The sequence below is a fragment of the Cuculus canorus genome, chromosome 1, assembly GCF_017976375.1.
Source record: "Cuculus canorus isolate bCucCan1 chromosome 1, bCucCan1.pri, whole genome shotgun sequence".
Classification (NCBI taxonomy): Eukaryota; Metazoa; Chordata; class Aves; order Cuculiformes; family Cuculidae; genus Cuculus; species Cuculus canorus.
In genome coordinates this window covers 80,885,085-80,912,111 of record NC_071401.1, presented here as the reverse complement: position 1 = coordinate 80,912,111, position 27,027 = coordinate 80,885,085, and the positions used below count along the sequence as shown (strand labels likewise).

The window sequence follows — 27,027 nt, the reverse complement described above, 5'->3', positions numbered from 1 at the left end:
GAGGGTACACAGATTTGACTGACACACCAACGATCAGTATGTAAAAGGATTTTTAAAATTTTTATTGCTTTTTAAAGACTGAGAACTGCCACTACTACCAGCTACTAACTGTACTACATCACTAGCACAGCTACCATATAATGGTAGGGAGTCAGCAAAGTCTACAGAAATATTTTTCTTCACCTCTGTTTTAATCTTATTCTTATGAAATGGCTTCTAATGACAAAAAGACAAAATTTCCTATTTTGTAACCATAAACCATCTGCTGCTTCAACAAAACAATATTAATTTCAAGATTCAAGGCAACTATGATATTTAGCTACAAACAATACACTGTTTTGCTTACAGGCACCCCATGCTTCTGAAAATTAACAAACTTACCTTTTGTATTCTAAATAATGCTTTCTGTTCATAACTTTTTAACCACAGTACTTTCAACACTGCACAGGTGCCTTAGTTTGTACTTCTACAAACCACTCTTTTTCAGATGTGAGGATTTTGTACGGTGAGGACTGAGGTAATGTAAATAATGCAAAACCCCCATGCAAAACATAACAGATGAAACAAGACAATTACCGTGTGGTGTAACAGATGACAAAAATGTCCCTGAATGATTGAATGAATGACTACTTGATGCAGATGGACACGAAACTGCACAGAAACAGCTGTGCTGCTCTGCAGCCTTACAAAGGGCTATCTCCTACAGCAGATACACTATGAATCTACAGCCTAAGTAGAATCGTAGAATCATAGAATCATAGAATGGTTTGGATTGGAAGAGGCCTTAAAGATCATCCAGTTCCAATCCCCCTGCCATGGGCAGGGACACCTCACTAATTCAGACTGCCAAAGGCCCCATCCAACCTGGCTTTGAGCACTTCCAGGGATGGGGCATCCACAGCTTCCCTGGGCAACCGGTGCCTCACCACACTCAGAGTAAAAAATTTCTTCCTAGTGTCTAATCGAAGTCTTCTCCCCTCCAATTTAAAGCCATTTCCCCCTGTCCAGTCACTACATGCCCTTGTAAAAAGGTGCTGGAAGGTACTAGAAGGCCGTAATTGTGGATATTGCTGGATGGGAGCTAGGGGTGAGCAGAGAGCACAAGGAGCTCGATCAGCTTCCCTTTAGCAAGGAAACACCTATGTACACTTAAGCCTTTCGGTGCTACAACCACATGTAACAAAGCATTTATTATTTCAAAAATCCAGTGGCAAAGGAGCATTGCACATACATGCACTGGGGTTTAGTGGTGGACTTGTCAGTGTTTAAGTTTACAGTTGCACTCGATGACTCTAAAGGTCTTTTCCAACCTAAAATGCTGGGCTGCATCAAAAGAAGCGTGACCAGCAGGTCGAGGGAGTTGATTCTGTCCCTCTATTCCTCTCTTGTGAGACCTCATCTGGAGTATTGTGTCCAGTTCTGGAATCCTCAACATAAGAAGAATACGGAGCTGTTGGAATGGGTCCAGAGGAGGGCTGCAAAGATGATCAGAGGGCTGAAGCACCTCCCATACGAGGACAGGCTGAGATAGTTGGGGTTGATCAGCCTGGAGAAGAGAAGGCTACAAGGAGAGCTTTTAGCGACCTTCCAGTACCTCAAGGGTCTACAGGAAAACTGGGGAGGGACTGTTCACAAAGCCTTGTAGTGAGGAAGAGGGGCAATGGGTATTAACTGGAAAGCGGCAGATTTAGGCTGGACATAAGGAGGAATTTCTTCACCATGAGAGTAGTGAGGCACCGGTACAGGTTGCCCAGGGAAGCTGTGGCTGCCCCATCCGTAGAGGTGTTCAAGGCCAGGGTGGATGGGGCTTCGGGCAGCCTGATCCAGTGGGATGTCCCTGCTCACGGCAGGTGGGGTTGGAACTATATGATCTTTAAGGACCCTTCCAACCCGGACTATTGGATGAGCTGAAGGATGCTGCTGAAGGGCTCTGCGCTGCCAGGCGCGGGTCGCCCCCTGCTGGCGGCGCACGGTGGTGCCGCTGCTCGGCACGGCTGTTCCGTGCTTAACAGGGGAGGTTACAGAGGAATGGGGGGCAATGGGCGCTGCAACGCTCTGGCTCCAACGCCCAGAGCCAGAGGAGCGCTTTCCCATCCCCTTTCCACGCGATCTACGCCTCCAGGAGCACCCGGCGCGGCAGGGGTGCCGCTGCTCCCTTGGCGGAGCTCAGCCCGCCTCCCCCTGTTCTTTGGACACCCCGCTGGTGCATGGGAAGCACCACCCCGTTCTCCATTTTCCCGGGAGAACAGAGCGGCCGAGCAAACCAAAGGAGCAGCGGGACGCCGTGCCTGAAGAGGGGGTTGCGGCAATCGGTGTCTAGAGGCGAACAGCCCGAAAGCAAAGGCGTTCCCAGAACCTGCCCGGGAAGGAAGCGCTCCCCGCACCCGCTTCCAGGTCGCAGCGGGAGCGCTTTGGCGTCCGGGCTCCCCGCCTGCCTTTGGCGTCCGGGCTCCCCGCCTGCCTTTGGCGTCCGGGCTCCCCGCCTGCCTTTGGCGGGGCAGGGCTGGCCCTGAGGCCGTCAGCTGACGTGCCCTCACACGCAGAAGAACGCAATTGAAACATATTAAATCGATTTGGTTGGACTCGATGACCCAGTGAGTCCCTTCCAACCTAGTGATTCTATGATTTACCCCCTGCCCCGCTCCTCAGTTGCTATCCGAGCTGCCCTTCCCTCCGCTCGCCAGGATTGCCCAATGGAGCGACGACGCCTCTAGATAGAGGAAGCGCCGCAGCCGCTTGTCGACATGGCGGTTCCATAGTGTAGTGGTTATCACGTCTGCTTTACACGCAGAAGGTCCTGGGTTCGAGCCCCAGTGGAACCAACGCCGAAACGCTTGTTTTTCTTCTTCAGCTCTATTTTTTTCATAATTTCCTTTACAGTGGTATGTGGGGTTTTTTTGTTTTTGGTTTGTTTTTTTTTTTAAACTTCCCAAGACGGGAAATCTCATAAGCGTGCAAAGAAAGCGTGGGTCCTGCCTAGAGCTGGGGAGGGGTGCTGCGTGGAGTGAAGCAGAATGGCTTTGCAAGCAAGAAATCCCAGCCCAGCAGGATTCTTTCCACCCTGCTCAATAACATATTTTTCTACCAGTATAAACATAATTTAGATGCTGTTATTGCAGTGAATTTTTTTTTTTCTTCCTAAATATAATTTCCTGCAACAACCTCAACCAAAATGCAGAGCCCCAGTGAGCGCCAGCACCCTGAGGTGCCCAAGCTGCTGGCACTCTCTCCACCCACCCGCCTGGCACAGCTCTGCCAGGCAGGATTTACAGAGTTTTAATCGGATCACTCACAGTACCGTACTCCCTGGGCACCACTCTGCGGTGGTCGGTAGCCCCCACGCCCCTGGTGCAGAGGGGAGACTCAGAGGAAGGCTGCGCCTTGGGTTGCCTGGGCAGGCAGAAGCCTGATGAGAGTCTTGCTCCTTCTTTTAGGACTGCCTAATATACAGGCTGTTGGGGGCATTCTGCATCTTCCCCAGGGCACTTCTTATGGGTGCCATTTAGGCACAGGCTGAGCGCTGCGGGGATGTGCCTATGGGGCCTCTCCCCACCACAGGTCAGAGGCTTCGTCCTTGGCAGAGCTGAACATCATCTGCGAGAGGAGCCTTTCTCTGCCAGCATGGACCAGGGATGCCCACTTGACTGTGGACTCTCAGCAGGCCAACCAAGCCTCATGGCCCAGAGGCAGTCATGGCAGCTGCGAGAGGAGCTGCAGCGTAATGCCCGTCCAAGGAGACCTCTCACCTGGGCAGGCTGGAGCGCTGTTGCTTTCACCTCTGTGTTTGGAGAAGTGTTTGATCCCTGGGGAAAGGCTAGCGCTTCTCACAGCGCACAGCTTGCAAGCATGGTTAGTCCTATCTCCGTTTTCCCCTGTACTATGTGTATTATTGCGTTTATTATTCAGGAGAGAAAGAGCCGTCTCAGCTTGCATCGGAGCAGTTTAACATTTGAACCGTAGCATGTCTCATTTCGCATGTGCAAGCCTTTAGGAAAGAGTAACCTCTGGGCATGGATGCTGCCATGGCCTCTGTGCGTGGGAGCCCTAATGAGTGCTGGGGCCAAGATGTCTCCACAGGAGGAGAAGGAGGAGGGTCCCTTAACTCCACTGAGCTGGAGTTTCCCTTTGCAGGATCAGAGCATGTGGGTGTAATTTGCTTATCTTGAAGATGAAAGAGAAAAATTGGCTTAACTTACTTTAATTGAGATCTTATTAAGAAACTTACCTTAATTATCATCATCTTAAGAAAACTATTAACCTTTGTCAGTGCTTGCTCTTACTAAAGAAACACTCTGGGTACAGGCAAACTGCAGTTAGATGTTGCAGTCCAATGCAGGGATACCTGGGCTAGTTTGTAAAAGCTCTTTTGGGTAGAAAGCACCCTTATATCACATAGAGACAGTGTCATAATGTTAAGCACTCTAATGGCACTAAGGACCTGTATACCCTCCAGCCTGAAGGGCAGACATACACAGGTCTGGCTTTCCTCTGCGTGACTGGATTAGTGGTGTGTGTATAGCCCACAGGAGGTGAAGCCAAAGTGATGTATCCTGTTTCTCGGATAAACTGCCTTCCACAGCTGGGAAGATGCAGACCCAAAGCTGAATCATTTTTAGCCAGACTTCTAATCATAGAATCATAGAATCACCAGGTTGGAAAGGACTTACTGGATCATCGAGTTCAACCATTCCTAACAATCCCTAAACCATGCCCCTCAGCACCTCATCCACCCGTCCCTTAAACACCTCCAGGGAAGGTGACTCAACCACCTCCCTGGGCAGCCTGTTCCAGTGCCCAGTGCCCCTTTCTGTGAAAATTTTTTTCCTGATGTCCAGCCTGAACCTCCCCTGGAGGAGCTTGAGGCCATTCCCCCTTGTCCTGTCCTCTGTCACTTGGGAGAAGAGGCCAGCTCCCTCCTCTCCACAACCTTCTTTCAGGTAGTTGTAGAGAGCAATAAGGTCTCCCCTCAGCCTCCTCTTCTCAAGGCTAAACAATCCCAGCTCTCTCAGCCGCTCCTCATAAGACTTGTTCTCCAGCCCCCTCACCAGCTTTGTTGCTCTTCTCTGGACACGATCCAGAGCCTCAACATCCTTCTTGTGGTGAGAGGCCCAGAACTGAACACAGTACTCAAGATGTGGTCTCACCAGTGCCGAGTACAGAGGGAGAAAAACCTCCCTGGGCCTGCTGGTCACACCGTTTCTGATACAAGCCAAGATGCCATTGGCCTTCTTGGCCACCTGGGCACACTGCTGGCTCATGTTCAGTCGGCTGTCAACCAACACCCCCAGGTCCTTCTCCTCCAGGCAGCTTTCTAGCCAGACTTCTCCTAGCCTGTAGCACTGCATAGGGTTGTTGTGCCCCAAGTGCAGGACCCGGCATTTGGCCTTGTTAAACCTCCTGCCATTGGCCTCGGCCCAGCCGTCCAGCCTGTTCAGATCCCTTTGCAGAGCCTCCCTACCCTCCAGCAGATCCCCGCTTCCACCCAGCTTAGTGTCATCCGCAAACTTGTTAAGGGTGCACTCAATGCCTTCATCCAGGTCATTGATAAAGACATTGAACAGGGTTGGACCCAGTACCGAGCCCTGGTATACAAGCCTTTGGTGTAGGTGTTTCCCATCTAACTGCAATAGTGATCCCACAGTGCCTGCCCCGCCAACAACAGCCACAGCTCCCCCAGGTGCATGGTTACAGGGAGTGTGCCCGATCCTGGTGGACAGCCGCAGGTAACTGGTCGCTGCATTCTGTTTTGTTGTATTCTGGAAAAAGGCTCCTTTTCAGAAAAGGACTTAAGCTAACACTTCAAAGTCCTTGAAAGAATAATTGATTTCATGAGGTAGATCTTCAGTGTGTGTAGACCATCTCAGATCCATCCATTTCAAGGACCTCCAGCTCCTGAGGATCTGATTCAAGTTCCTAAAATGTTGGCAGTCTTGTTGTCTCAACACGTCTGTATCCTGCTTCTGAGAGATGTCTGTGATTCACACGTACATGTGTAAATGTGTATGTTACCTAACTGTGCTAAAACCAAAGTGTGCCAGTCACACATTTGTGCCGAGACATTGCATGCCGTGTGTGTTCAGCTTCCAGACGCACGAATCCGTGCACGCTGCTCTAATTTAACTGTCTGGCACTCTGAGAGAAATCTGAAATCGCTACATGGAATTGCGCTTCTTTCTCACACATGAGTGCTTTTACCACCTACTTCCCCTTCAAAAGAACTCGTTCACGCATGCTTTTGGTCAGTTAAGCAGCAGAGAAGGCTTCATGCCCACGTGTGCGTTTCGAGAGCTCATGGATGCACAGCTCTGCCATGCTCGGAAGCAAATTCATTTCTCATAAAGAGACAGCTACAGGCATTAAGTCTGTGAAAGAAGTTGGCATGGCACTCCTTAAGGTACAGTCTGCAGTACTGGCCTCTGGTCATCCATGCTGCCTAATTCTTAATAAATTCCTGATAAAACTGTGGTTCAGGCCAGCTAACCTAGCTGGGGAACGACATGTGCCAGGTAGCATCCCTGAGGCAAGGTGACAGACAGCCTCCACTCAGTTGGAGCCCCCCTCCTGCCATCCCATGGGTTTCACACCTTTATGTATCCATGTACCTTTGCATCGTGCCCCTGGAAACACAAGCTGTGCTCTCTGCTTCATGCAGTAGGAGCATCCCACTGGTGCACAGTGGCCTTTGTGTAGTTACCCATTATCTGCCGGAAGAAAACACACCAAAATATCCGAGGGCCATAAAAACATACAAAAATGTCTTAGAGCCAATGAGTTGGACCTGGAGAAGAAATGTGGCTGAAAGAGTGAACCTGTCCTTGTTTTGTGTAGCAATGGGGATGTCATTGAACTGTCCTACTTTGGACTGTTTGTACCAGGCAGTTTTGTTCCATAATCAATGCCAGGCTAATTTTTATCCTTTTTATTATTATTTTTTTAATAATGGGCAACTGTAGGTCTTCCTGGTGCTTTATTGTGCATAGGGTTCAAAATGTTTTCTGCCTTCTGTACCTGAAATATTTGTATGCCTGCCAGGAATTAACTATGTGATTCATTTAGCAATGCTGTCTGCAGCAGCAGCACATTTTTGCTGTTTATTAAAATGAAGGACCGTCAACAACATTAGAAACAGAGGGTCTGAATTGCGTAGTATTTATACAGAGACTTTAATTTTCAGGCTCTTCTGCTCTTCCTGTGGACAGTTTTGCTTTTTCAGTGCTGCAGACACATTTTTAAACAGAAGGCTGCCTTTTTTTTCTGTAGGAAGCCTCCAGTGTTCAGGGTGTCCCTTTGGATGAAATGTTCTTCGATAATAGCTGTGCTATTTCTGAACACGATCCCTGAGCTATTGTATTTCTTACACGAAATCAAGACCTATTTGAAGGATGGAATTGACCATAAAATGAGCTGATTTAAAACTGCTTGGGGTGATGGGGGATAAACCCATCACTTTTTTAAGATACAGTAGGTGATTTCTCTCTGGGTGGGCAACTTGGTTCCCTGGTGACCTGTGCTTATGAGACCATAAGGTAAGAGGCTGAAACTCTGGTCTGGTTTTCCAAGAGATATGTGGATGAAGGTATTTAGGGATTTTTTTTAAGCTGGGATTTTCAAGCCCATGGGATTTAGATACCAAATGTTCATCAATGCAGAGAGGGAATAGATATCTGAGTGTCTTCAGCAGCTGTGGATCTCTCTGTCTCTGTGGCAGCCCATTTTAGACTGGACAGCAAAAAGAGGGAGAAAGCAAGCCTTGCCCAGATACTGTGTAGAGCCTGGAGCCAGATGCCACACCGCAGCAGATGCCCAGAGGTTTCCCTGGTGCCCTCAATAAGACACATTTGTTCACCCCATGGCTGGATCTCTTGGTGGGTCTCGCCACCCCAACAGGGCTGCTGCATATGAATATGAAGCCTCTGAAAAAAAATCAAGAGTAACCCCCTGCCCTTCGGAAAATTATTCCCTTTTTGTTGCCTGGTATGAGCCACCTTGCTTGCTTGCCCTGTCATGCATTGAGGCTCCCCAGTGTTTGGAGTAAGTTGGCCCAGGTCCATGAAGCTAGTGGCTGTGTCCCTGCAGGGGTCTGCCTGCAATAATCTGCCCTCTTCCTGAGGGTAAGAAGTCAGCATCCTTGTTTGCAGAGCATTTTTTTGAACTTATATAGACCAGAAGACTAGAGACAGCTCTAGCTTAATTCAACAGCGGTTCAGGTGATCTATGCAGCACTTTCATCTTCCCACTGCGCATACATCCAAGATCTTTTGGAACAAAGCAAGCTGCTTCTGAAGCAATTGCTTTCAAAACCTCCATTAAAAATTCACTGCTAATTGCACACACTTAACGGAAGTTGGAGGAATGGGTACAAGATCCACTAGAATCACTAGCAGTCTGTTGTTGTCTTGAATCTTTCAGTCATTTTAGAATCAAATGTATAACTCTTCAGTGTAAACTGGTTGAGAGGATACTATAGGTAGAACTGTTAGCAAAGGAAGGTTTACTTCTTCTACTTTGAGATTTTTACAGCTCACCAAGTTAACAACAGAAATGTGGTATGTCTGTTTGATCTGCTAATTGCAGTTTTCAGCAATTAGGTGACTGAACGAATAGTAAGGATGGGGCAGATTTCTACACACAGGTATTAGAAGGAAGGGCATTGATAGTGCAGAGGTAAATAACCATGGTGGAAGATAACGAATACATACTATATACAATAGACAATGTATATGTATCATCCCTTAGTCTTCTGCATTTCTGTGAGGGGTATATGTGGTTTTGCACATCCTTGTTTATTTGACTATATGTCTGCATACACAATCGGATTCACACTTAAGTGTCTGTACCTCAGTACTTTTTTACATTTTAAGAACTGCTACATGTTACACATCTTCTAGGATGGAGCTTGACCGTAATAATTGTGTGGTTGGCTTGGTGGTGCTTGACAAAATCATGGGAATGGTGGAGAGTAAGGTGCTTAGGCAATGCTTAAGTTAATCTCATGCCTTCCTAACAAGCCAAGCAGCGAGCTAAGGAGCTATTTCCAAAAGAGGAAGGGAAAGATGCGGTTCAAGATGGGAAGCGTCCTGCTGTCTCTTCTTTTCTGGTACAAAGGTACGCATTTTGCCTCCTGAGAGGCATTTTCAGCTGTCGCTCTTTGTATTTCTTGTTTCATCCACGCCTCTTTCTTCTGCCAAGGGCTGTGGGGTACAGAGGAAGCTTTTCTCTATGTTCTCATGGAAGCATAATAATTTGGGGAACGGCAAATAGTGGAGGAAATGTGTAATTTACGTACATGAGCAAGCAGTGTTCTTACAGCTCTATGAATATTCAGTAGTAAAACTCTGCTTCACAAAGTAATTGCAGTGTAAAAAAATTGCCATATAATTTGTCAAAATATGAATTTGCAAAGAAAATTGTAGTGCAGCTGAGCCAGTGAGTAAATAATAATGCTGATTTGAAAAATGAGGTACAGTATAATATGAAACTCTGGTCCTTCATTAATCAAAGTTCTTGATTAATCAAAAAATGACCATTTTTTTTCTAACAGCAAGGCACTGCTGATGGAGATCTGCCTTTTTTTAAAGGCCCTTTCAGGTATTCTGACCTAGAAAAGACTTCCAAAGGCACTTTGAGAAAAAAAAGCAATCATAAGTCAAGAAAACGGGAAAAATATTTATCAATGTTGAGGCTTTCTCAAAATTACTTTTCAGAAAAGTAGTAATGATAGCAGGTAAATAGGAGCTAAAGGAAGGCAGAAAATTCAGGGTCAGGGTCTCTTTCGATTTTAATTAACCCAGCTGTGGATTGAAGAGATAATTTTCTGGGTTTTGTTTGAAATTCTGGCTTTGTCAAAGCTATGGCAAAGCTGCTATTATGTTAAACAAGGCTGATGTTGCTCTTGCTAAGTGCTGGACAATATCTCCAGCATTCATGTGTGAATAGAGTATGATCTGCCAGAGTGTGGGACAGATTTATCAGACTGTCCAGCTTTTCCCCCATGGATGTTGAATTCCCAGTGTTTTGCTTTGCCTAGTTTTTCCTATCCTTCCCTGTTCCAAATGAATATTTTGGTCTACCAAGTTTCATAGATTGGAAAGTGTCCCTCAGCTAGCCATGCCTTCATTTCACTCTGTTACCCTTGGAAGTACTCTGATTGCTCTAATTAACAGGTCATCCTTTTAATCTTCGAGCAAATATTTGTGTGTTCTCCCCATGCCTTATCTCTTCACTCTTCTTCGTTTCACATGGGAAGGTTACCGGTGTCTGAGCTCCTTGGAAGGAGGTTTTTACCCAGACTCCAGTATTTTTTCCCAGTGGGTGCCATAACTGCAATTAGTCCTTGGAATGAGTTCATACCTCGCTCTGAATCCCAGACACAGCTTGCTTTTAATAGACACCCACACGTCAGGATATTTTTTCGGAGCCTGCAGTGAATATTTCTTGCAGGATCACTTTCTAGGCATCATTCCTTCAGCATTTAGTTTATTTTCTTAATTTACTGGCTTTCTTAAATTACTGTTTTTCTCTGCTTTGTGGTCTAAGTGTCCTCTTCTGGATAAAGAGTGAGCAGCAACCCTTTGCCCACGTCCGCCTCGTACTCCTGCCTCTGCCACCATGGAGAATTTGCTGCTAGGTCAGTCCTCTGAGCCACGTGTACTGATGCCATGATAAGCTTCTTAGCTTATTTTCTAAGCAAGTGGCTTAGAGGAGCATCCCCAGCCCCCAATCCTTGGCTGGGCTTGTGTTTACCAGGGACACCACCGCAGCAGCAGCAGCAGCAGATGGTGCGGCACATAGGCTCCTGCAATGAGAGCCGCAGCAGCTGCCGAGCCCCCTCCATATGGTGAGGGGGAGCACCCCAAGCCCTGGATTGACACGAATATGCTTTTAGCACATTGAATGTGACGTACCTGCTCTGGAATACTCCATCCCTGCTCACTACACGTCGGGGAATAAGCACATCTCAGCAGTTTAAAAGAGTGGATTTCTATTTCTCCTCCCTCTCTGTTTTTTTCAACTTTGAAAAAAAAAATGCAGCACAAAATCAAAGGTCCAAACTTGCCCGAAGATCACAGTAAATAACAACTTTAGTACCACTCTTTGGCATAATCTATACATCTGATGAAATTGCTGTGCTGGAAATGCTTTGCATATCTCTAAGCAGGAAGGAACAAACATGTCAATAAGATCGGAAATTGCCAAAAATTTTCAAAGGAACACTTAGGAAAAAAGGTAATTATGCACCTCTTAAGAAAAAAAGGGGAAAGGTTGATTTTTTCCAAATTATTTGCTTTTTTTTTTTTTTGCAAAGATTTTGACAATATAAAAAAAACTTGTGGAAACATTATAGAGACAGAAGGCGTAAAAGAGAAAATTATGTGAATCAAATAGGTATATTTGGAATTATTTAAATGTTTTTATCACTTTCAGACAAATAACAGTGAATGTTAAATGAGACACAATGCAAATGAGTAAAAATAGAAACCAAATAAAAACTATTCAAATGAGGAAAATGAAATGGAAATGAAAATAGTAAAACCGTGAAAAATCTCCACAAAATGATGAAGGAAAACAGCAGCTGTGTTAAGGCATGAGAGAGGAGCTTAACAAGAAGTATGAGCCCTTCTTCCCTCTGCAGGCTGATGCTGATGCTGATCCCTAAGTCTCTGGCTCTGACCATGCCTGTCAGCATCAACAGAGATGAGTCCTCACAGGGTGATGTGTGCTGGCGTGGTGGTGCCCTCCTGGGGGCTGTCATGGCGAGAATATCATTTACAGGGGAAACAGACTTAACATTTGGCCTGGTGCAGCTTTAAGTTGTGAGAGCTCCTGGATGAACACCCTGCTTTCACCAGGCCAGCTTGGCTCCCAAAATCTTTTGGTGGACAATGCGTATGCCTTGGGGGTCTCTGCCTGCCACGTATCTTCCAAAGACCATTTAAAGCCAGCACTTCTTAGAAAGAAAGATGCTTTTTGCACAACATTGTCGTGTGGATCCTGCTGGCTGCCTAGCACAGCCACGGAAAAAGCCCTGAGGAAAAAAACAACAAAAGCAATCACAAAGTGACTGAGTTTGGGGGCTATGCCTGCCAACGGGGACTTGGGACAGGCCACGGCTGTAACAAGGGTCCTTGGAGCTATCACCACTGGCACAGGGGCAAAAAGAGATGGGGAAAGCACCACATGCAACAGTGGCCCAGGATACGGCAGCTTCCCAAAACACATGGACCCTCAGACACATGATGTGAACGTTTGGGTTGTCCTATGCAGGAACAGGAGTCGGACTTGATGATCCTCGTGGGTCCCTTCCAACTCAGGACGTTCTATGATTCTATGATTCTATGATCCTATGATTCTGTTGCTGCCGAGGCTGGTGCAGGCTGATGTGAGTCACCTCGCTCGCCTGGCACGATTTCAGGGCTGGGATGTAAAAATAGCCTAGATTAATAATATAGCAACCCACAAACTAGCATAAAGGTACCGCAATGCTTTTTTCAATGTCTCAGTCCTCTGTGTTGCTCAAAGACTGCTGCACCTAACTCTGCTTCCTGGCACTCTCTAACGTGGAGCTGAAGGAGATGAGGGACGTGCAATGCTGTGCCTTTTAGAAAATGTGATAAAACCAATGCCATGCATTCAAGTCACCCTTATCATTTCCGTGACAGCTTTTCAGGGGTTTGAATCATGTTTTTCTGTTTTTCAAGCTTTCCCTTCCCCCACGGCCCACATGTGCAGAGGGGAAGCAGGAGACTAGTTATGCAGCAGGAGCGACTACACGTGAATATGAGCCAGCTGAATATAAGCTGGCTGAATACGAGTCAGCGATATGCCCAGGTGGCACAAGCATCCTGACTTGGTCAGAAATGGCGTGGCCAGCAGGAGTAGGGAAGAGATTGAGTCTCCGTACTCAGCACTGGTGAGGCTATACTTTGAATACTATGCCCAGTTTTGGGCCTTTCATTACAATAAAGACATTGAGGTGCTGGAAAGTGTCCAAAGAAGGGCAGCAAAGCTGGTGAAGGGTCTGGAGCACAAGTCTTATGAGATGTAGCTAAAAGAAATGAGGCTGTTTAGTCTGGAGAAAAGAGGCTGCGGCGAGACCTTATTGATCTCTACAACTACTTGGAATGAGGCTGTAGCGAAGTGGGTGTTAGTCTCTTCTCCCAAGTAACAGGTGATAGGATAAGGAGGGAGGCTTAGAATGGGCATTAGGAAAAAATTCTTCATGGAAAGGTTTGTCAAGCATTGGAAAAGGCTGCCCAGAGAAATGGTTGAGTAACCATCTCTGGAGGTATTTAAAAGACGTGGATGTGGCACTTAGGGACATGGTTTAGTGGGGGACTCGACAGTGTCAGGTTAAGAGTTGCACTTGATGATCTTAAAGATCTTTTCTAACCTAAAAAATTCTATGATTCTAGTAAAGCACAGTGTCATGAAGGGAGTTCTCTCTATTGGGAGAAGCAGAGAGAAAATAATTTTACTTGTCTCCATGAGTGCTGTTAAACTGAGATGTTGCTTGCAGAAGTGAGAGGCAAGATTAACTATTCTTCAGCTGAAGCTTTCAGGTCACTTAAATTATAAAATCAATAAATAAAAATAGTCATTAACATTTTCTACATGCTTTGCCTGCAATGACCTGGTTTATGGGAACTTATTCTGGTAAATTGAGTGACTGACATTTATTCTGTGTTACATTTTATTTCTCTGTTTTATTTTATAATGTGCTTTCTCATGTTTGTACATCTGCCATTAATTCTAGCCACAGTAAAAAAAGGTGGCTTGATGTCTTGTATCTATGGTCAGAATACTCAATATGATATCTCAGAGCTGACCTTATCAAACTGTGGTCAGCCTTTGGCAGTGTTACTTCTGCCCACACTTACCTTCCTCTCGCTCTTATTTAACCACATTCTTAATGACCAAAAATTTTCTAAGGCACACAGTTACCTGCTCCTGTTATTAAAATGCCAGCAGCTGAGCCTGCTTGCTACTGCTTGCCGCTTCCTTTTCTCAGCTAGCCACAAGTTGTGGCTGCTGCTTTATCCCATTTCCACCTCAGGAAACCCGTGTCCTCCACATCCTAGAATACCAGGACTGCTTCTGTCAGCTATTTTCCTTCTTCTCCAAATATGGACCAGTCCCTGAGGTATCTCTCCCCTCTATTCTACTCAGCAACAGATGCTGAGCAGGACCATCCCAGGGCCTGTGCTCTGGCCCAGCCCCACCAAGATGGGCAAACTGGCACAAAATCATCCCGTGGTACTTGCCCAAACCCTGGTCCCCAAATGCTGTCCTATGAGGTGGCATTTGTGCACAGTGGTGTATTGGCTGAACCATGGTGCAGGGTGGGATGGAGGGACAGAACAAACCCTATCTCCCTGCGTCTCACAAACACTCACAGACAATAATTTATTCCACTGAACTGATGGTTTGATGAATGTCCTGGGGCACTGCGGGGGCTGTAAATAGGGCTCTTTCCTTTTTGATGTTTGTTTCTTTTTTTTTTTTTTCCAGTCCTGTACTTTTAAAACAATAGCCGCCAGCGGTTGTGCAGGACTTATGACTCTTCCACGAATTGCAGCAATTCGTTCTGTCTGACCTACAATTACCAATTATCTTTGTAACCTTCCTTGAAGGCAAACACGCTCACTATAAAAGCATGTTGGCCATCACATTTTTAGACTATTGGCAGCCAGCTTTCCTCTTCATTTCCTTTGTAGGACAGGGCCTGTCACAGCTGTAAACACACCAATATATCAATTACTACTCTTTCCGGCCAACTGCAGGCAAGGGCATCTTTTCCTCTCATTTCCCCTCCCAGTAGCAGGGGTTATTGGGCCATGTTGCTCAGGCAGGACATTTGGCCCATCTGTCGCTGTGCTTACCCCAAGCCAAGCCTCCTGCTCCCCTGTCCCGCAGGCTGTGGCTGCCAGCAGTTGGATGGTTGAACCACTTGTGGAAGTGAGCCCTTAGCGGTTAAGTTCTTTTAGCTCAAAGAGGCAAAGTTCTCCTCCTTTTTGAGATGGTTGAACCAGCAATCCATGCAGTGTGGGGTTTTGACTCTCAGCTCACCAGGGACGGCCAGAGGGGTGAAATGCTGGCAGCCCTGCCCTGGCACTGCTGTTACACTACTATGCATCACAGTTACATTGAAGAAAGGAGGTTTTTTTTTGTGAAATTCACACCCTTGTTTGATTTGCAGTAATGTCCCCTGGCTGACAAACCTAAAAACCCTAAAAGTCTCTCCTGTAGCTCAGGAGCAGGCATTGCCAGCCAGGTGCAACCATCCAAGCAATGCCAGGGAGGCCAGCATAAGAGGATTTATTCCTGATGGCTGAATAGGTGCTACCATACAGCCACACACCTGAAACCTATTCCTGTTTTTCCTGTTGTTTCACTCGCAGCCATTGGGTTTCCAGCTGCATCTGTCAATGAGGTGTCAATTCTTTACCTTGGCTTCCAAATACCTGGGCAGGGACTCAGGAGGTCTCTTGAAGGGCTGAGCATGGATCCAAAGTAAAAGCTCTTATAATTCATGTCCCTTTTCCCCACCACAGGTGCACAATGCACAAGAGTAGCCTTCACCACAGCAGTCTTCCTTATGCTGGGCAAATGTACCTGACATATATGTAAGCGGGCTGCTGGCATATACTGGAAAACAGTAAGATTTATTCATTTGCTAGATTTTTTTCACCAGATTTTCTCTCTAGCCCCTAAAGTCCCCCTTGCAGCACGTTGGGTGGTGCAGGGCAATGAAGGCAAGTATTTATGAGCAGTCGAGAGGGAACCATTGCTTTCATCTCTGTGTGGCTCTATTTGTCAGGTCATTGCCAGGCGAAAGTGCATTTAATCGCTGAGAGAAAAACATGAAACAACTCACAGAAGGTTTTCCACAAAAAGCAATCTTCTAAAGATGAAAGTAAAAAGATTAAAAAACACATAGTAAGCACACATCTCTAAATGAAGCCTGAATGCCTGCAGAGTGGAGAAGCCAAAGCTGTCCCTTGGAGCTCAGACCTGGGCAGTGAGATGTATGACGGGCTGTGCTGGCTAGGGAGTCAGGCTCCCAGATCCCAGAGTAAGGAAGCTAGCCCTTGCAGCTAGTGCTCCTGGAGCAGCCCACCCATCCTGCTGGGAAAGGCCACCGTACTATGGGCTGGAGGGGCAGAGGAGGTACCTGTTGGCCTGGCTCCCATGTCCCTGGAGCTGGTGTTGCTCCAGCATCAGTGTCAAACAGAGCATCAAGCAGGCAGGAGAGGCACTGCATTGCTTGTATTAGCAAAAATGGTACAGTTTTGATACGTGATGAAGTCCTTGTTTGTATCTTACTGATCGCTTACTCTCGCGCTGGTTTAAGTCGACCTGCTTTGCGGTGTGTGGCACAGCACAGATACGGCAATGCTCTGCATGGCCTTAGGCTTGAACCTCTGCCTTGGTTTTCTTCTTGTACGAAGGAGTCACGGTGCTTGGCTGGGTAATATCTGTGCTGGGAATGGTGGAATGCAGTATTGTGCATGGTCCCCAGCCTACACTTTCCAAGAAACCAGGTCCGGAGACATGCGCCCATGTTTTTCTGCTGAGCTCAATGGGGGTCTCAATGCCCCCCTGCCTCCCTCTTGGGCCTGACTAAAAGCCACATCTTGTTGATTAACGTTTACTTCTTCTGCCAGGGCTGATAACTTGGGTTAACGCAGTAAGTTTCTGACCAGAAATTTTGCCTGGAGGCACTGAAGCAAAGGAAGCCATCTCTGTGTTAAAGAAAGGATTTTTTTAAACTGTCTTTATAATTTTATTCTTTGCTGGGGTCTTTGTTTCGGACTCTTGATACATTCAAGCCCAGCGTCACACCCAAGAAGCAGTTGCATTTCAGTAAAAAACAGAGATTTGTATATAGTTTATATTTCAGCTGATTATAATTGCGCAGTGTTTGTGTCTCTTTTGAGATGAAACTTGCTATAGAAATGCGAAATGTAAATTCCCAGCATTAGTTGGAGCTTCCTAGGCTCAGCAAAGTGGCAGTGTCTGAATGAATAAATCATAACTAGATTTCAGTGAATAATTCAGAGTCTAATTCATTTGATGAAAAGATCCTCTTTTCCTATTCACAAAACTTGTTTTTGGAGCTGACGGGTTTCTCATGGTTCCTGAAAGCAAGTTTTTACCAGCTCAATAGTTTGTCCCTTCGTGGCTTGCAGACTCCCTACTGGTATTGAAAACATGATGCTTGACATTTGACTTATGTTGATGAGTTATCAGCAGTTTGGGGACTAATTTTTTTTGAAATTATTTTCTTTTCATATTTGTTTGGGCACTATTATGCAGGTCCAAATGCTATGAACACAGGCTGCTTTGGACTTCACTGGGAAGCAGGCGACCCCATTCAGCAAGGAAAAGGTTCATAAAAAAGCCATTGTTCAGTGACAGGCAAGAGATAAAACAGGTCAGATGTTACAAAAATAGCGGCTCTTCCTCTGCAGCCACGACAACTGGTTTTCCTTAAGTAAGAAAAAAAGGTAGTCTTCTATGTAAGATGGATTGGTAAGACCTATTTACATTTCATTTTCCTCCATCCTATCCAGAGTGAGTGATCTCAGGTCAGGCACCTTGTGGGGTGTCCCTTCTCCTCCAAAGGCACAGAGATTTGCAGTGGTGCCAAGCTGGGATTTCACCCTGGGGTTCATCAGCTCACAGGTTTTAAGGGTAAAATGGGAAAAGACAGCTGTTGGGCAGGAAGAAGACAAAAAGGGATAGAGAAAAAATTAGCTGTAAAGCAGAGGCTGAAGGGGCCGGCATGATTTTTTTCTAGGGACGTTTCAGGTGTGTCTGATTAGAAAGAGGAGATGCCAAAGCCACCAAAAAGAAAACCCAGTGGGGGAGTAGTGTTGTTGTGGGTACACACAGTACCCTGTTTCTGACCACATCCCCTGGCAATCAGCTTGAAGTAATATGGTAGACACATCAATCCTTCCTGAATTTATTTTTCTCCAACTCAGGAGTAAATGTTCATAGCATTTCCTGACATTTGCTGGCAGCATCTTTGTTTCTGATGTCTCTTTCTCTCTTCTTCCCTCCATGCCTGCTGCTGCAGCTGTGCTGGCTCTCTCCCCAGGAGAGGTAAGTCCATCCAGTTCATCTGGCTGACAGGTAAATGCTGGTGGCCTGGCACTGGCACTTTGGGGCAGAAGGATGGGTGGCACCTGGATCTCCAAGCCCAGGCGCATGTTCTGACCTCTGAATTCAAGGGAGTGTCATCCAACGTTTTGTGCTAGACTGGCCTGAAGGAAGGGGCTTAGAGAAAGCACAGCAACTCAGGACTCAGATTTAGCCTTATGTCACTATTGTAAATGACTATGTTGACTTCTTATTGTTTTTTAACCTTCCCTTTAGGATGAAAGACTGGAGCTGTGGCACAGCAAGGCTTGCAAATGTGACTGCCAAGGAGGTCCTAACTCGGTGTGGTCCAGTGGGACTAACAGCTTAGAGTGCATGCCAGGTAATGGGCCATTGCACTTTTAGCCATGTTCGACAATCTTCAGCAGCTTTCCTTGCTGCACCCTGTGTTGCGGAGGTGACACATTATGGTGGTACTTGTTCAAACCCCAGCTGCTGGTGGGACTGGGGGAACTGCACTGGTGGGAGATGCAGGCTGACCTTGCGCCATTGGGCAGAGGGGGCAGCCAGGGCCATGCTTGCGCCTAGGGAGGTCACTCTTGAGTGGCTGAGGCTGTCTGGTGCTGGCAGTCAGTTATGTGCCCTGTCCCTACAGCCCTCAAGGCTCGTGCTTCCAGAAACTGCTTGGAGCGACTACCACTGTGTACGGGATTTGCTGTAGGAAGCCTTTTTTACCACCTAGGCTGATTCTGCCTAGCTGCAGTTTAGCCTGTGACACCTTCTCCTCTCCCCAAGGGTCAAGGAAAATAGTTTATTCTTCCTTTGCAGCATCTTTTTAGACAGTAAAAGACATTTGTGTTTCCGTCGCATTTTCTCTGGGCTGCCCCTTCCCAGCTCCTTCAGCCATTTTTTACAGATCATGTTTTATAGGTTTCTGATCAAGATCTTCCCTCAGTATTCTCTGCAACTGCCACATTTTCCCTGGTGTGTTACTCCAGCAAGGCTTTATCAGTGCCCAGCTGATCCTCAGCTCTAGCTTATGTGTCCCACAGAAACTGCACTCTTATCCAGGCCTCTGTCATGCAGATGTTTAGAGGTGTGCATCCCCTTTGGGGCTAGGTGCCAAAAGTGGTACCTGCCTCATGCCTATCATTAGCAGCCATCTCTCCCCAGCTCCTGCGAAAGGCTGTGCAACAACTTGAGGTGTGTTTTGCTGCCCTCAGTTTCCTTAGGGGAGTTAAATGGTGGAAATCATCACCCAAGCGCTCAGCTTTTGGCGTAGCCGCACTGAAGGAGTGGGAGGTTAAACAAGGTATTGCAGAAGAGCTCTGAGTGGGAGCTAGGATGGGCTAGGAAGCAAATAAAAATGTATATTGGCAAGAAGATATGACACCGTTGACAGATCTTGCAGGAATACACAAACAGAAATGAGAAGGGGAAAACCCCCAGGTGTTACTATCCCATGCTTGGGTTGGACTCAAAGTTTCTCTTCCGCAGAATGAGGTGTCTGACAAGCACAGAGCCTTTCCAGTCATCCTTGCTGGGCCACCTGCTTCCTCCAAACTCTCTCTCCATGTACTCTGCTCCTGTGTAGGCCATGTCCATCTGGGGCTTGCTTAGTTTGAGCATTCCTCACAGGCTTCTTCCCTGCCCAGAGAACCTGCAAGGAGAGGATTCATCTGCCATGTATGAGTGACATCTTTCCCTCAGGGCAGAGCATACCCAGACATCCGCAGTAAAGGGTTATGGCTTCTCAGGCTCTGTCCTTCCAGTTTCTGCAGATGATATCTTCATAGAGGTGTACACTGGGGCATGCTTGAAGAGGAAGAAGATGTTTGCTGTAGACAGCATGGGTGATGAAGAAGAATCACTTTGAGGAACTTCAGAAAGAACACTTTATACCTCTTGTCATGAGGTGTTCCTCCAATCACCCACAGAAGAAAACTACATGCAATCCAAACACAAGACTGAGCCAGCATGGCCCTACCCAAGCTTGCTGCTCCCTTTCAAACAGCTGCCACCACAACTCTTTTCTTGTCACAGCATCATCACAAAGCCCACGTGTGCTGGGCAGGTCCTTGCAGTCCTTATATCCTTGTGTGAGTCACCCTCCATTTAGAAGGTGCCCCTCCTGCACCTGCACATCCCTCACCTGTAGCTGTATCCCTTTGGATGGAGCTGCAGTAAAATGAAGATTACTGCACACTCCAGGCCACCATGTAGAATATCCCTGCTTCCCACGGCCCCAGCAACGTGCAAGGAGCAGCATCAGCACACTTGCACACACCACAGAGCTTTACAGTAATACTGAATCACAGCCAGCCCAGCAGAGATCCTCAAACAGCCCCTTGAGAAATCCTTCCTCTCATGGTGGTTCCCTACCAGCACCTACACCTGGCACGCCAGCCTGGTCTTACTGCTTTTCTTGCTGTTTAATTTTTACAGTACAGTGCTCAATCTGAAGTCTTGCAACAGCCTGGTACCACCCTCCTATCACTTGCACCAAAGAGTCACAGAATGACAGCATGGTTTGAGTTGGAAAGGACCTTGAAGTCTAGTCCACCTCTCCTGTCATATGCAAGGACATATTTCATTATACAAGACTGCTTAAAGCCCTGTCACACCTGACCTTGAACACTCCCAAAGATGGGACACCCACAACTTCTATGGGCAACATGTTCCAGTGGCTCAACTTCTTCATCATAAAAAATTAGTTACGTCCAATCTAAACCTACCATCTTTCAGTTTAAAATGATTGTCCATTGAAAAGGAAGGGAAGGAAAGGAGACATGGCAGGTTTCATTAATCTGTTTATGGCTAAGGGATATGTGAGTGAGAGGAGCAGCTCTAGTTTTCCTGTCCAGGCTAGGTGTGAGGGATGCTCTCATGCACTAGCGTTATGTAGCTGAGTAATGAAGGCATCTTCCTTGATTGATGAAGGCTGTTTTCCTGAATAATGGATATTGTCACTGTTTCTCCCAGCTGTCTCTTTCGCCAGGCTTTGCATTCTCCTTGTCCCACTCAGAGCAGCCTTAGTGGTGTGGTTTGCACCTCGATATGGTTTGCAGAGCAGCTGTGCTGAGGTATTGCAGAGCTGTCTCCAGCATGGCTGGGGGGAAGTAGCCAGCCTCACAACCGCTGCACAAGTTTTCTCCAGGTCGGTGATAACAGTGTTGAAGGACTTAGCTAGTTTGGCCAGACAGGAACCAGGCATCTGTTTTGTGGATCACAAAATTATGTGGCACAGCCATATTATGTGGCACAGCCATATTATGTGGCACAGACAGACATGCCAGAAGGTGACCTGCTAATTGCATTATGGTTGTGTGGTCTGCGGATTAGTGTTGCTAAAAGTAAAGTTGCTTGGTGTTCAAGATAAGCCTGCCAAGTAGCAAACAATTGGGGCCACTCCACTCTCTTGTACAAGGGTAGCAAGGGTTTTTAACGCAGTGGAAAAACATGATGTTTCCATGCCTGGAGGAAGGTGGGTTGATGGCTATGTATTTTCATGGGGAAAAAAACATGTTAATGAGGTACCAACTGAGCAGGATATGTTAATGAGATATTGATGCATATGATATCAACCTAGTGGAGCTTGCTAATGAGGCATTGACCATGCCACTGCAGTGCTGGGGCACTGCACCAGGGAGGTCGTGATCACACCAGGCTCTGGGCGCCCATTGAGGATCCCTGCGTGTCGATCATTTTTAACACAAGGCATCATGCTGGATGGTCAGGCATGGCTAAAGTGAGGAAACGTCCTATCCTTGAGTGAAGCTATGCAGAGCTTTGCTTGCTCCTTTATTGCTGAAATCCACGAAACGGACTACACTATACTGGAAGGCATGAGATAGTTACCCTTGGGGGCACCACAGCTGCTCCACAGGCCGCAAAAGTAGAAAATGCTACCAATGATATAGGTGTTTTCCCAGACAATTCCCATGTGATGTTTCTGACATCTTCTTTATGTGCATCTAGATAAGTAATTATAACCTGCTTACATAAAAACCAAAAACCCCAACTAAGTCCAAGGAACACGCAGGCACAGTGCATAGTGGTGTCACTAAAGGCTTGCCTTCCAGAGCACTGTGTGGTGACCCATCACAGAAAGTTTCAGTGATGGATGTGTATTTCTGCCCCAAGCAGTTCTGACAGCCAGTGGGAGTCTTGCTGAACCTCTCACTACTGCAGAAGACAGCTGTGGGATGAGGTTTGGTAGCCTGAAGATCTGAAGGCAAAATCTCTCAGGGAGATAACTGCGCCTTCAGCAGGACCAAGCATTGCATCTTGCTGGCATCAGAGTACCCCCAGATTTCCTACAAGATCATCTTCATGTACAAAGATAATGCCCAGAGCAGAAAATGCAGAAGAGTGGAGGTGGCTTGTGGAGTGGTTGATCAGGGCAGGCTCAGCAATTTTGTCATGCAGGCACAGCCATAAATCAAGACAATGAATGGAGAAGCAGAAGGAGAAAAGGCTCAGCAAGAAGTGTCATGTCCAACATTTCTCAAGGACCAGGCACAGGCTAACAGCCTGGAGATTTTGTCCAGGAAGATGGATCCAGCCTGGATATGCTTGCATGTTCTTGCATGGAGATTCAGACTGCAACTTCCCCCCAAAATGCTGCAGGTAGCACAGGTTTAGGAGGTTGAGAATGAGTCAGAAATTCCTACAAGAGAAGAGTTAAAAATGAAGACCCCATGGCCCTGGGGCAGCAGATACTGCAGGGGTTGTTCAGGTTTAAGAGCCTCCCCAGCATCCTGTCGAGGGAACAGTGAAACTACAGAGGGGTGTCAACAACAAGCGTGCAAATGCAACCAGGATACAAAGCTACTTGAGGTCTTAAGGTAGCATGTTTTTTCCCTTGTTCTGCAGAGTGCCCCTACCACAAGCCCCTGGGCTTTGAGTCTGGCGCTGTCACTCCCGACCAGATAAGCTGCTCTAACCCTGAGCAGTACATAGGCTGGTACTCCTCTTGGACAGCCAACAAGGCCCGCCTCAATGGCCAAGGCTTCGGGTGAGTCCAAAAATGCCTCCCCAAGGGGTCTTGTGTGCGGGCAGGTGGGTGTGGGGGGCTGAGGGCTCCCCTGGCAGAGTGAGGGCAGGAGGGGTTGCCCAGGACGGTAGTAGTGGAGGACATAGCAGGGTTGATGCTGTCTTTCCAGGTGCGCTTGGCTGTCCAAGTACCAGGACAATGGTCAGTGGCTGCAGATTGACCTGAAGGAGGTAAAGGTGATATCGGGGATCCTCACGCAAGGGCGCTGTGATGCTGACGAGTGGATGACCAAGTACAGCGTGCAGTACCGCACTGACGAAAACCTCAACTGGGTTTACTACAAGGATCAGACCGGGAACAACCGGGTCAGTGGACTCTGTGCTTCTGCCACTTGGGAACGGGGCAGGGGAGCATGTTTGGTGACATGAAAGCATCAGGTCTCAGTGGGGAGGTGCCCCAAGAGGTGGCTCTTTTGGGAGCAGCAGGGTGGATGGGGTGCAGTGCTCACCCCACAGCCAGAGGCAGCACTGAGGGGGACATCCTCTGCATGGTGAGATCAAGTGCCACACTGGCCAGCCGCAGAATGTATTTCTTATATTTTCCAATGACAATAGCGGAGTCCAGCTGGTGAGGACAGAGGCATTAGGTGGCATCACAGGGGAATCAGCACCTCCATGATAGAAAACCCACTCTTTCTTGGCTTGGGCTGCACAACCCCAGCCATGCTGGGGCAATGCAAAATGGGGGCTCCTTCTTTTGCTGTGAGTCCAGAGCTAGCGCTCAATGACAATGCAGAAAAAAAGCTGAGACAAAATCCACAGCTAGTTAAGTCACAATGCACTGAACCATTTGCACGCTGCACTTCTTAGTGATTGAAGTGAAAAATTGCCCTGGAAGGACCCTGTAGTGGTGTCTGTAGTATCTGTGCAGCTGAAGTGGGCTGGGGTACCTTACAGATGCTGCTCCCTGGCCATCCTCACCGTCCATCTGCGTGGAAGGCCCCATCCTAGCCAGGAAGGCTCTGTTGGTTTTGCTAAAGTGATGCAGCCCGGGGACGTGCTGAGCTTTCCCCAAGAAACAGATCATGGCAGCAGGAGGGATGGCAGTGTGGCCAAGCAGTGGGGAAGGGCCCTTAAATACACTTTTTTGTCTGTATTGGTGCATCTGGGAGCCAAGCTCATGAACAGCAAATGGCCATAGTCAGCCTCACTGACTCAGAACACACGGTGCCTTGCTGCAGGAAGGAAAATGAGATAGAATGGGTTGAGCTTAAGTCTAGACTAACCACAAGAAGTGAAGGAAAAATGGGAGGAAAGTGACATACTCATAAAACCCAGTCACAGTGACACACATCTTCTGTGTCCAGATATTTTTCAAGTCTTTTACTTTAGGGGGAGGAGAGAGGAACCCTCCTGCTTCTCAGCTCTGCACAGGCACCCCGAACTCGGGGAAGGATTTCCAGCCCCCTAACTGCCTGCTGACATATTTTCCCCCAGGTTTTCTATGGCAACTCGGACCGCTCATCCTCTGTGCAGAACCTGCTGCGGCCACCCATCGTAGCCCGCTACATCCGCCTCATCCCGCTGGGCTGGCATGTGCGTATTGCCATCCGCATGGAGCTCCTTGAGTGCCTGGGCAAGTGCGGCTGAAAGCCCACCTGCCCCGCGCCATCTCCTGGGATGGATGTGCAGGTGTCCGCCTGTGCAGCCACCTCGCCTTGCCACCGAAGCCTGCTGCGGCCATGGTCCTGCGGTGTAACTGCCCAGCCTGCAAAGGAAAGGGCTGTCTTGAATAAAATGTTGCTTCAAACTACACCTGGTGACAAAGCTAAACTCAAGTGTTTATGGGGAAATCACACATCACTGATGGCATGTTCATGGCTTTGATCCCATAAGATGTGGTGCTTCTGGCCCTCCCTGGGTGTTAGATTGGGTAACATGGCAGGGCTTGGACTCTCTTGGGGAGGACAGGTCTGTGCTTGATCATTTGGCCCTGAGCCTATGCAGCCCCTGTTGCTGAAGGGACAGAGAGGGTTCTTGCACCAGGGCTAACATCTCAGCTTGTTTTTCCTCCTGCTGCTCCTGCTCATCTCTACCGTCTCTGAGACAGGGTCAGGGCCAGATCTGGACAGTCTCCAGTACAAGGGGCCCCACCTGTATCTCACAATGTCAAGTCACCTCACGTCCCCTTGTATCAGGTCCCCTCTGGCCTGAGCTGTTGTGACTGGTTTTGGGACAAGCATCAGTGCCTTATGCACTGGGTGGCCAAACTGTCCCATATATGCTCCACTTTTGCATTGACACATCCCGGGGAGCTCAGGGTGCTTCAGTCCCCGTGGATGCTTGGGACAGGAACAGAGACTCCATCTCATTAACTGCCTTGATCTCCATGGCCCGATCCCCAGTGGCTGCTGAGCGCCTGAGGAATTTGAGGCTCTTATGGTGCACCCGTCTCCCTGGGGTGAGTGCCCTAGTGCTGTGGCTCATGGCCTTGCCTTTGTCCAGGAGCCAGCACCCAGTATGTCCCAGTTGGGAACCGTGGTCCTCACTGTTCCCTTGTGGGATGGCCATGGGGGGCTCTGGGACAGCAGCTGTTGTTTTACTTCCCACATGTCTGCAGCAGAAACCTAGAAGGCACTGGTGACCTCTTTCTTATTTTCAGCATCCATGACAAAGGGCTGTGGCATCAGCACTTGAACTGTCTCAGTGCAGCAAGGAGAGGCATGAAGGTAACAGCACTGAGGCAGCCACCTGCCTCTCAAGCCCTCTTGTTACTTTTATAGGGACAGAGATGAATGCTCAGTGTGCAGGGCAGGAGAAGAGATGTGGCTAAAATCAAATGAGATGTGACAAAAAACATGAGAAAAGCCTTTGGAAGTCTGTGCAATTCATCACATTCTATTCATTCATGAGGGCAGATGTTTCTGTCTTATTTCTTCCTGTACGTAGAGACAAATTGTAGCTGTCAGGACAATATGCTGTTCCAGCAAGTCTGAAAGCTTCTGCCTGATGATACAAACAGTATGAAGTCTACAGAGATGTAGAAAAGACCAGGCCCCACTTGCTGAGATGATTATTACTATGTCACCAGAACTCCCTTCCTTCCCTTCCAGCTCCAAGTAAGTCTTGCTTATCTAATAGGTCTAAGAACATGTTTTCTTAATGAGAAAATAATGAGTCTGCATGGTTCTCTAATGATAACCAGTCCAGGCAAGCTCTACTGAAACGGTCCACTGACCCTAAAGCAAGATCTCCATCCATCATAGAGAACTTTGTAGCAGCCACCCTGGAGGCACTGTATATACAACAATAGGGAGACAAGGGCTCTCAACCAGCCATCACAGGGTTTGTGTTAGTAATACCAACATTGAAAGCTGAAGCATGTCCAGGCCCTGGACACAGCTGCCGTCACGTTAACATACTGCTCTCCCTTCCCTAAACGCAGCACAGGCAGCTTTGCTCCATGTCCTGGTGGATGGTGACCGGAGGGAAGGAGGCTTGGTGCCGCTGCGTTGTTGCGTGACTGAGGAGTTGTGGGGTGGGACTGGAGGGGTGAAAGGATGGACTGGGCACCGGCTGACGAGCACCACAGCATACCAAAGCAGCTAAGCTTGACTGTAACCACCCAAAGCCTTGGCTGCGTGACTGGCCTTTTGAGAACTCCCATGTGCAGTCTGGGGTTTTGCAAGTTGTCTGGCTTTGGAAATGCACCCTGCAGAGAGCCAAGAGTTCCTGCACAATTTGAAGGAGCCTGGATGGATGGACCACGCACCATCATACACCATGGCACCACACTAAATTATGTATCTTCACATGACTGATCCTACATATAGGATATAACAAAACCTCAGAGGGAGAAAAGACTGCCCAGGTAGAAAGGACCTGTGCTATCACTCTTCCAGCCTCACAGCCTAAAAGAAGTCACTA

The 27,027-nt window shown here is 47.6% G+C and overlaps 1 protein-coding gene and 1 non-coding gene across 2 annotated transcripts; both read left to right on the top strand.

Annotated features, from left to right (window-relative positions):
* Positions 1 to 2,749: 2,749 nt before the first annotated feature.
* Positions 2,750 to 2,822, top strand: TRNAV-UAC (transfer RNA valine (anticodon UAC)). Its single transcript has one exon. It is a non-coding gene; the product is annotated as a tRNA-Val (tRNA).
* A 6,160-nt stretch (positions 2,823 to 8,982) lies between these two features.
* On the top strand, positions 8,983 to 24,909 carry RS1 (retinoschisin 1). The gene is made up of 6 exons (XM_009565556.2): positions 8,983 to 9,105; positions 18,083 to 18,108; positions 18,382 to 18,487; positions 22,981 to 23,122; positions 23,271 to 23,466; positions 24,598 to 24,909. Exons 1-6 carry the CDS (start codon positions 9,054 to 9,056, stop codon positions 24,748 to 24,750), a joined length of 675 nt encoding a protein of 224 aa, XP_009563851.1. The 5' UTR covers positions 8,983 to 9,053; the 3' UTR covers positions 24,751 to 24,909.
* Positions 24,910 to 27,027: the final 2,118 nt, after the last annotated feature.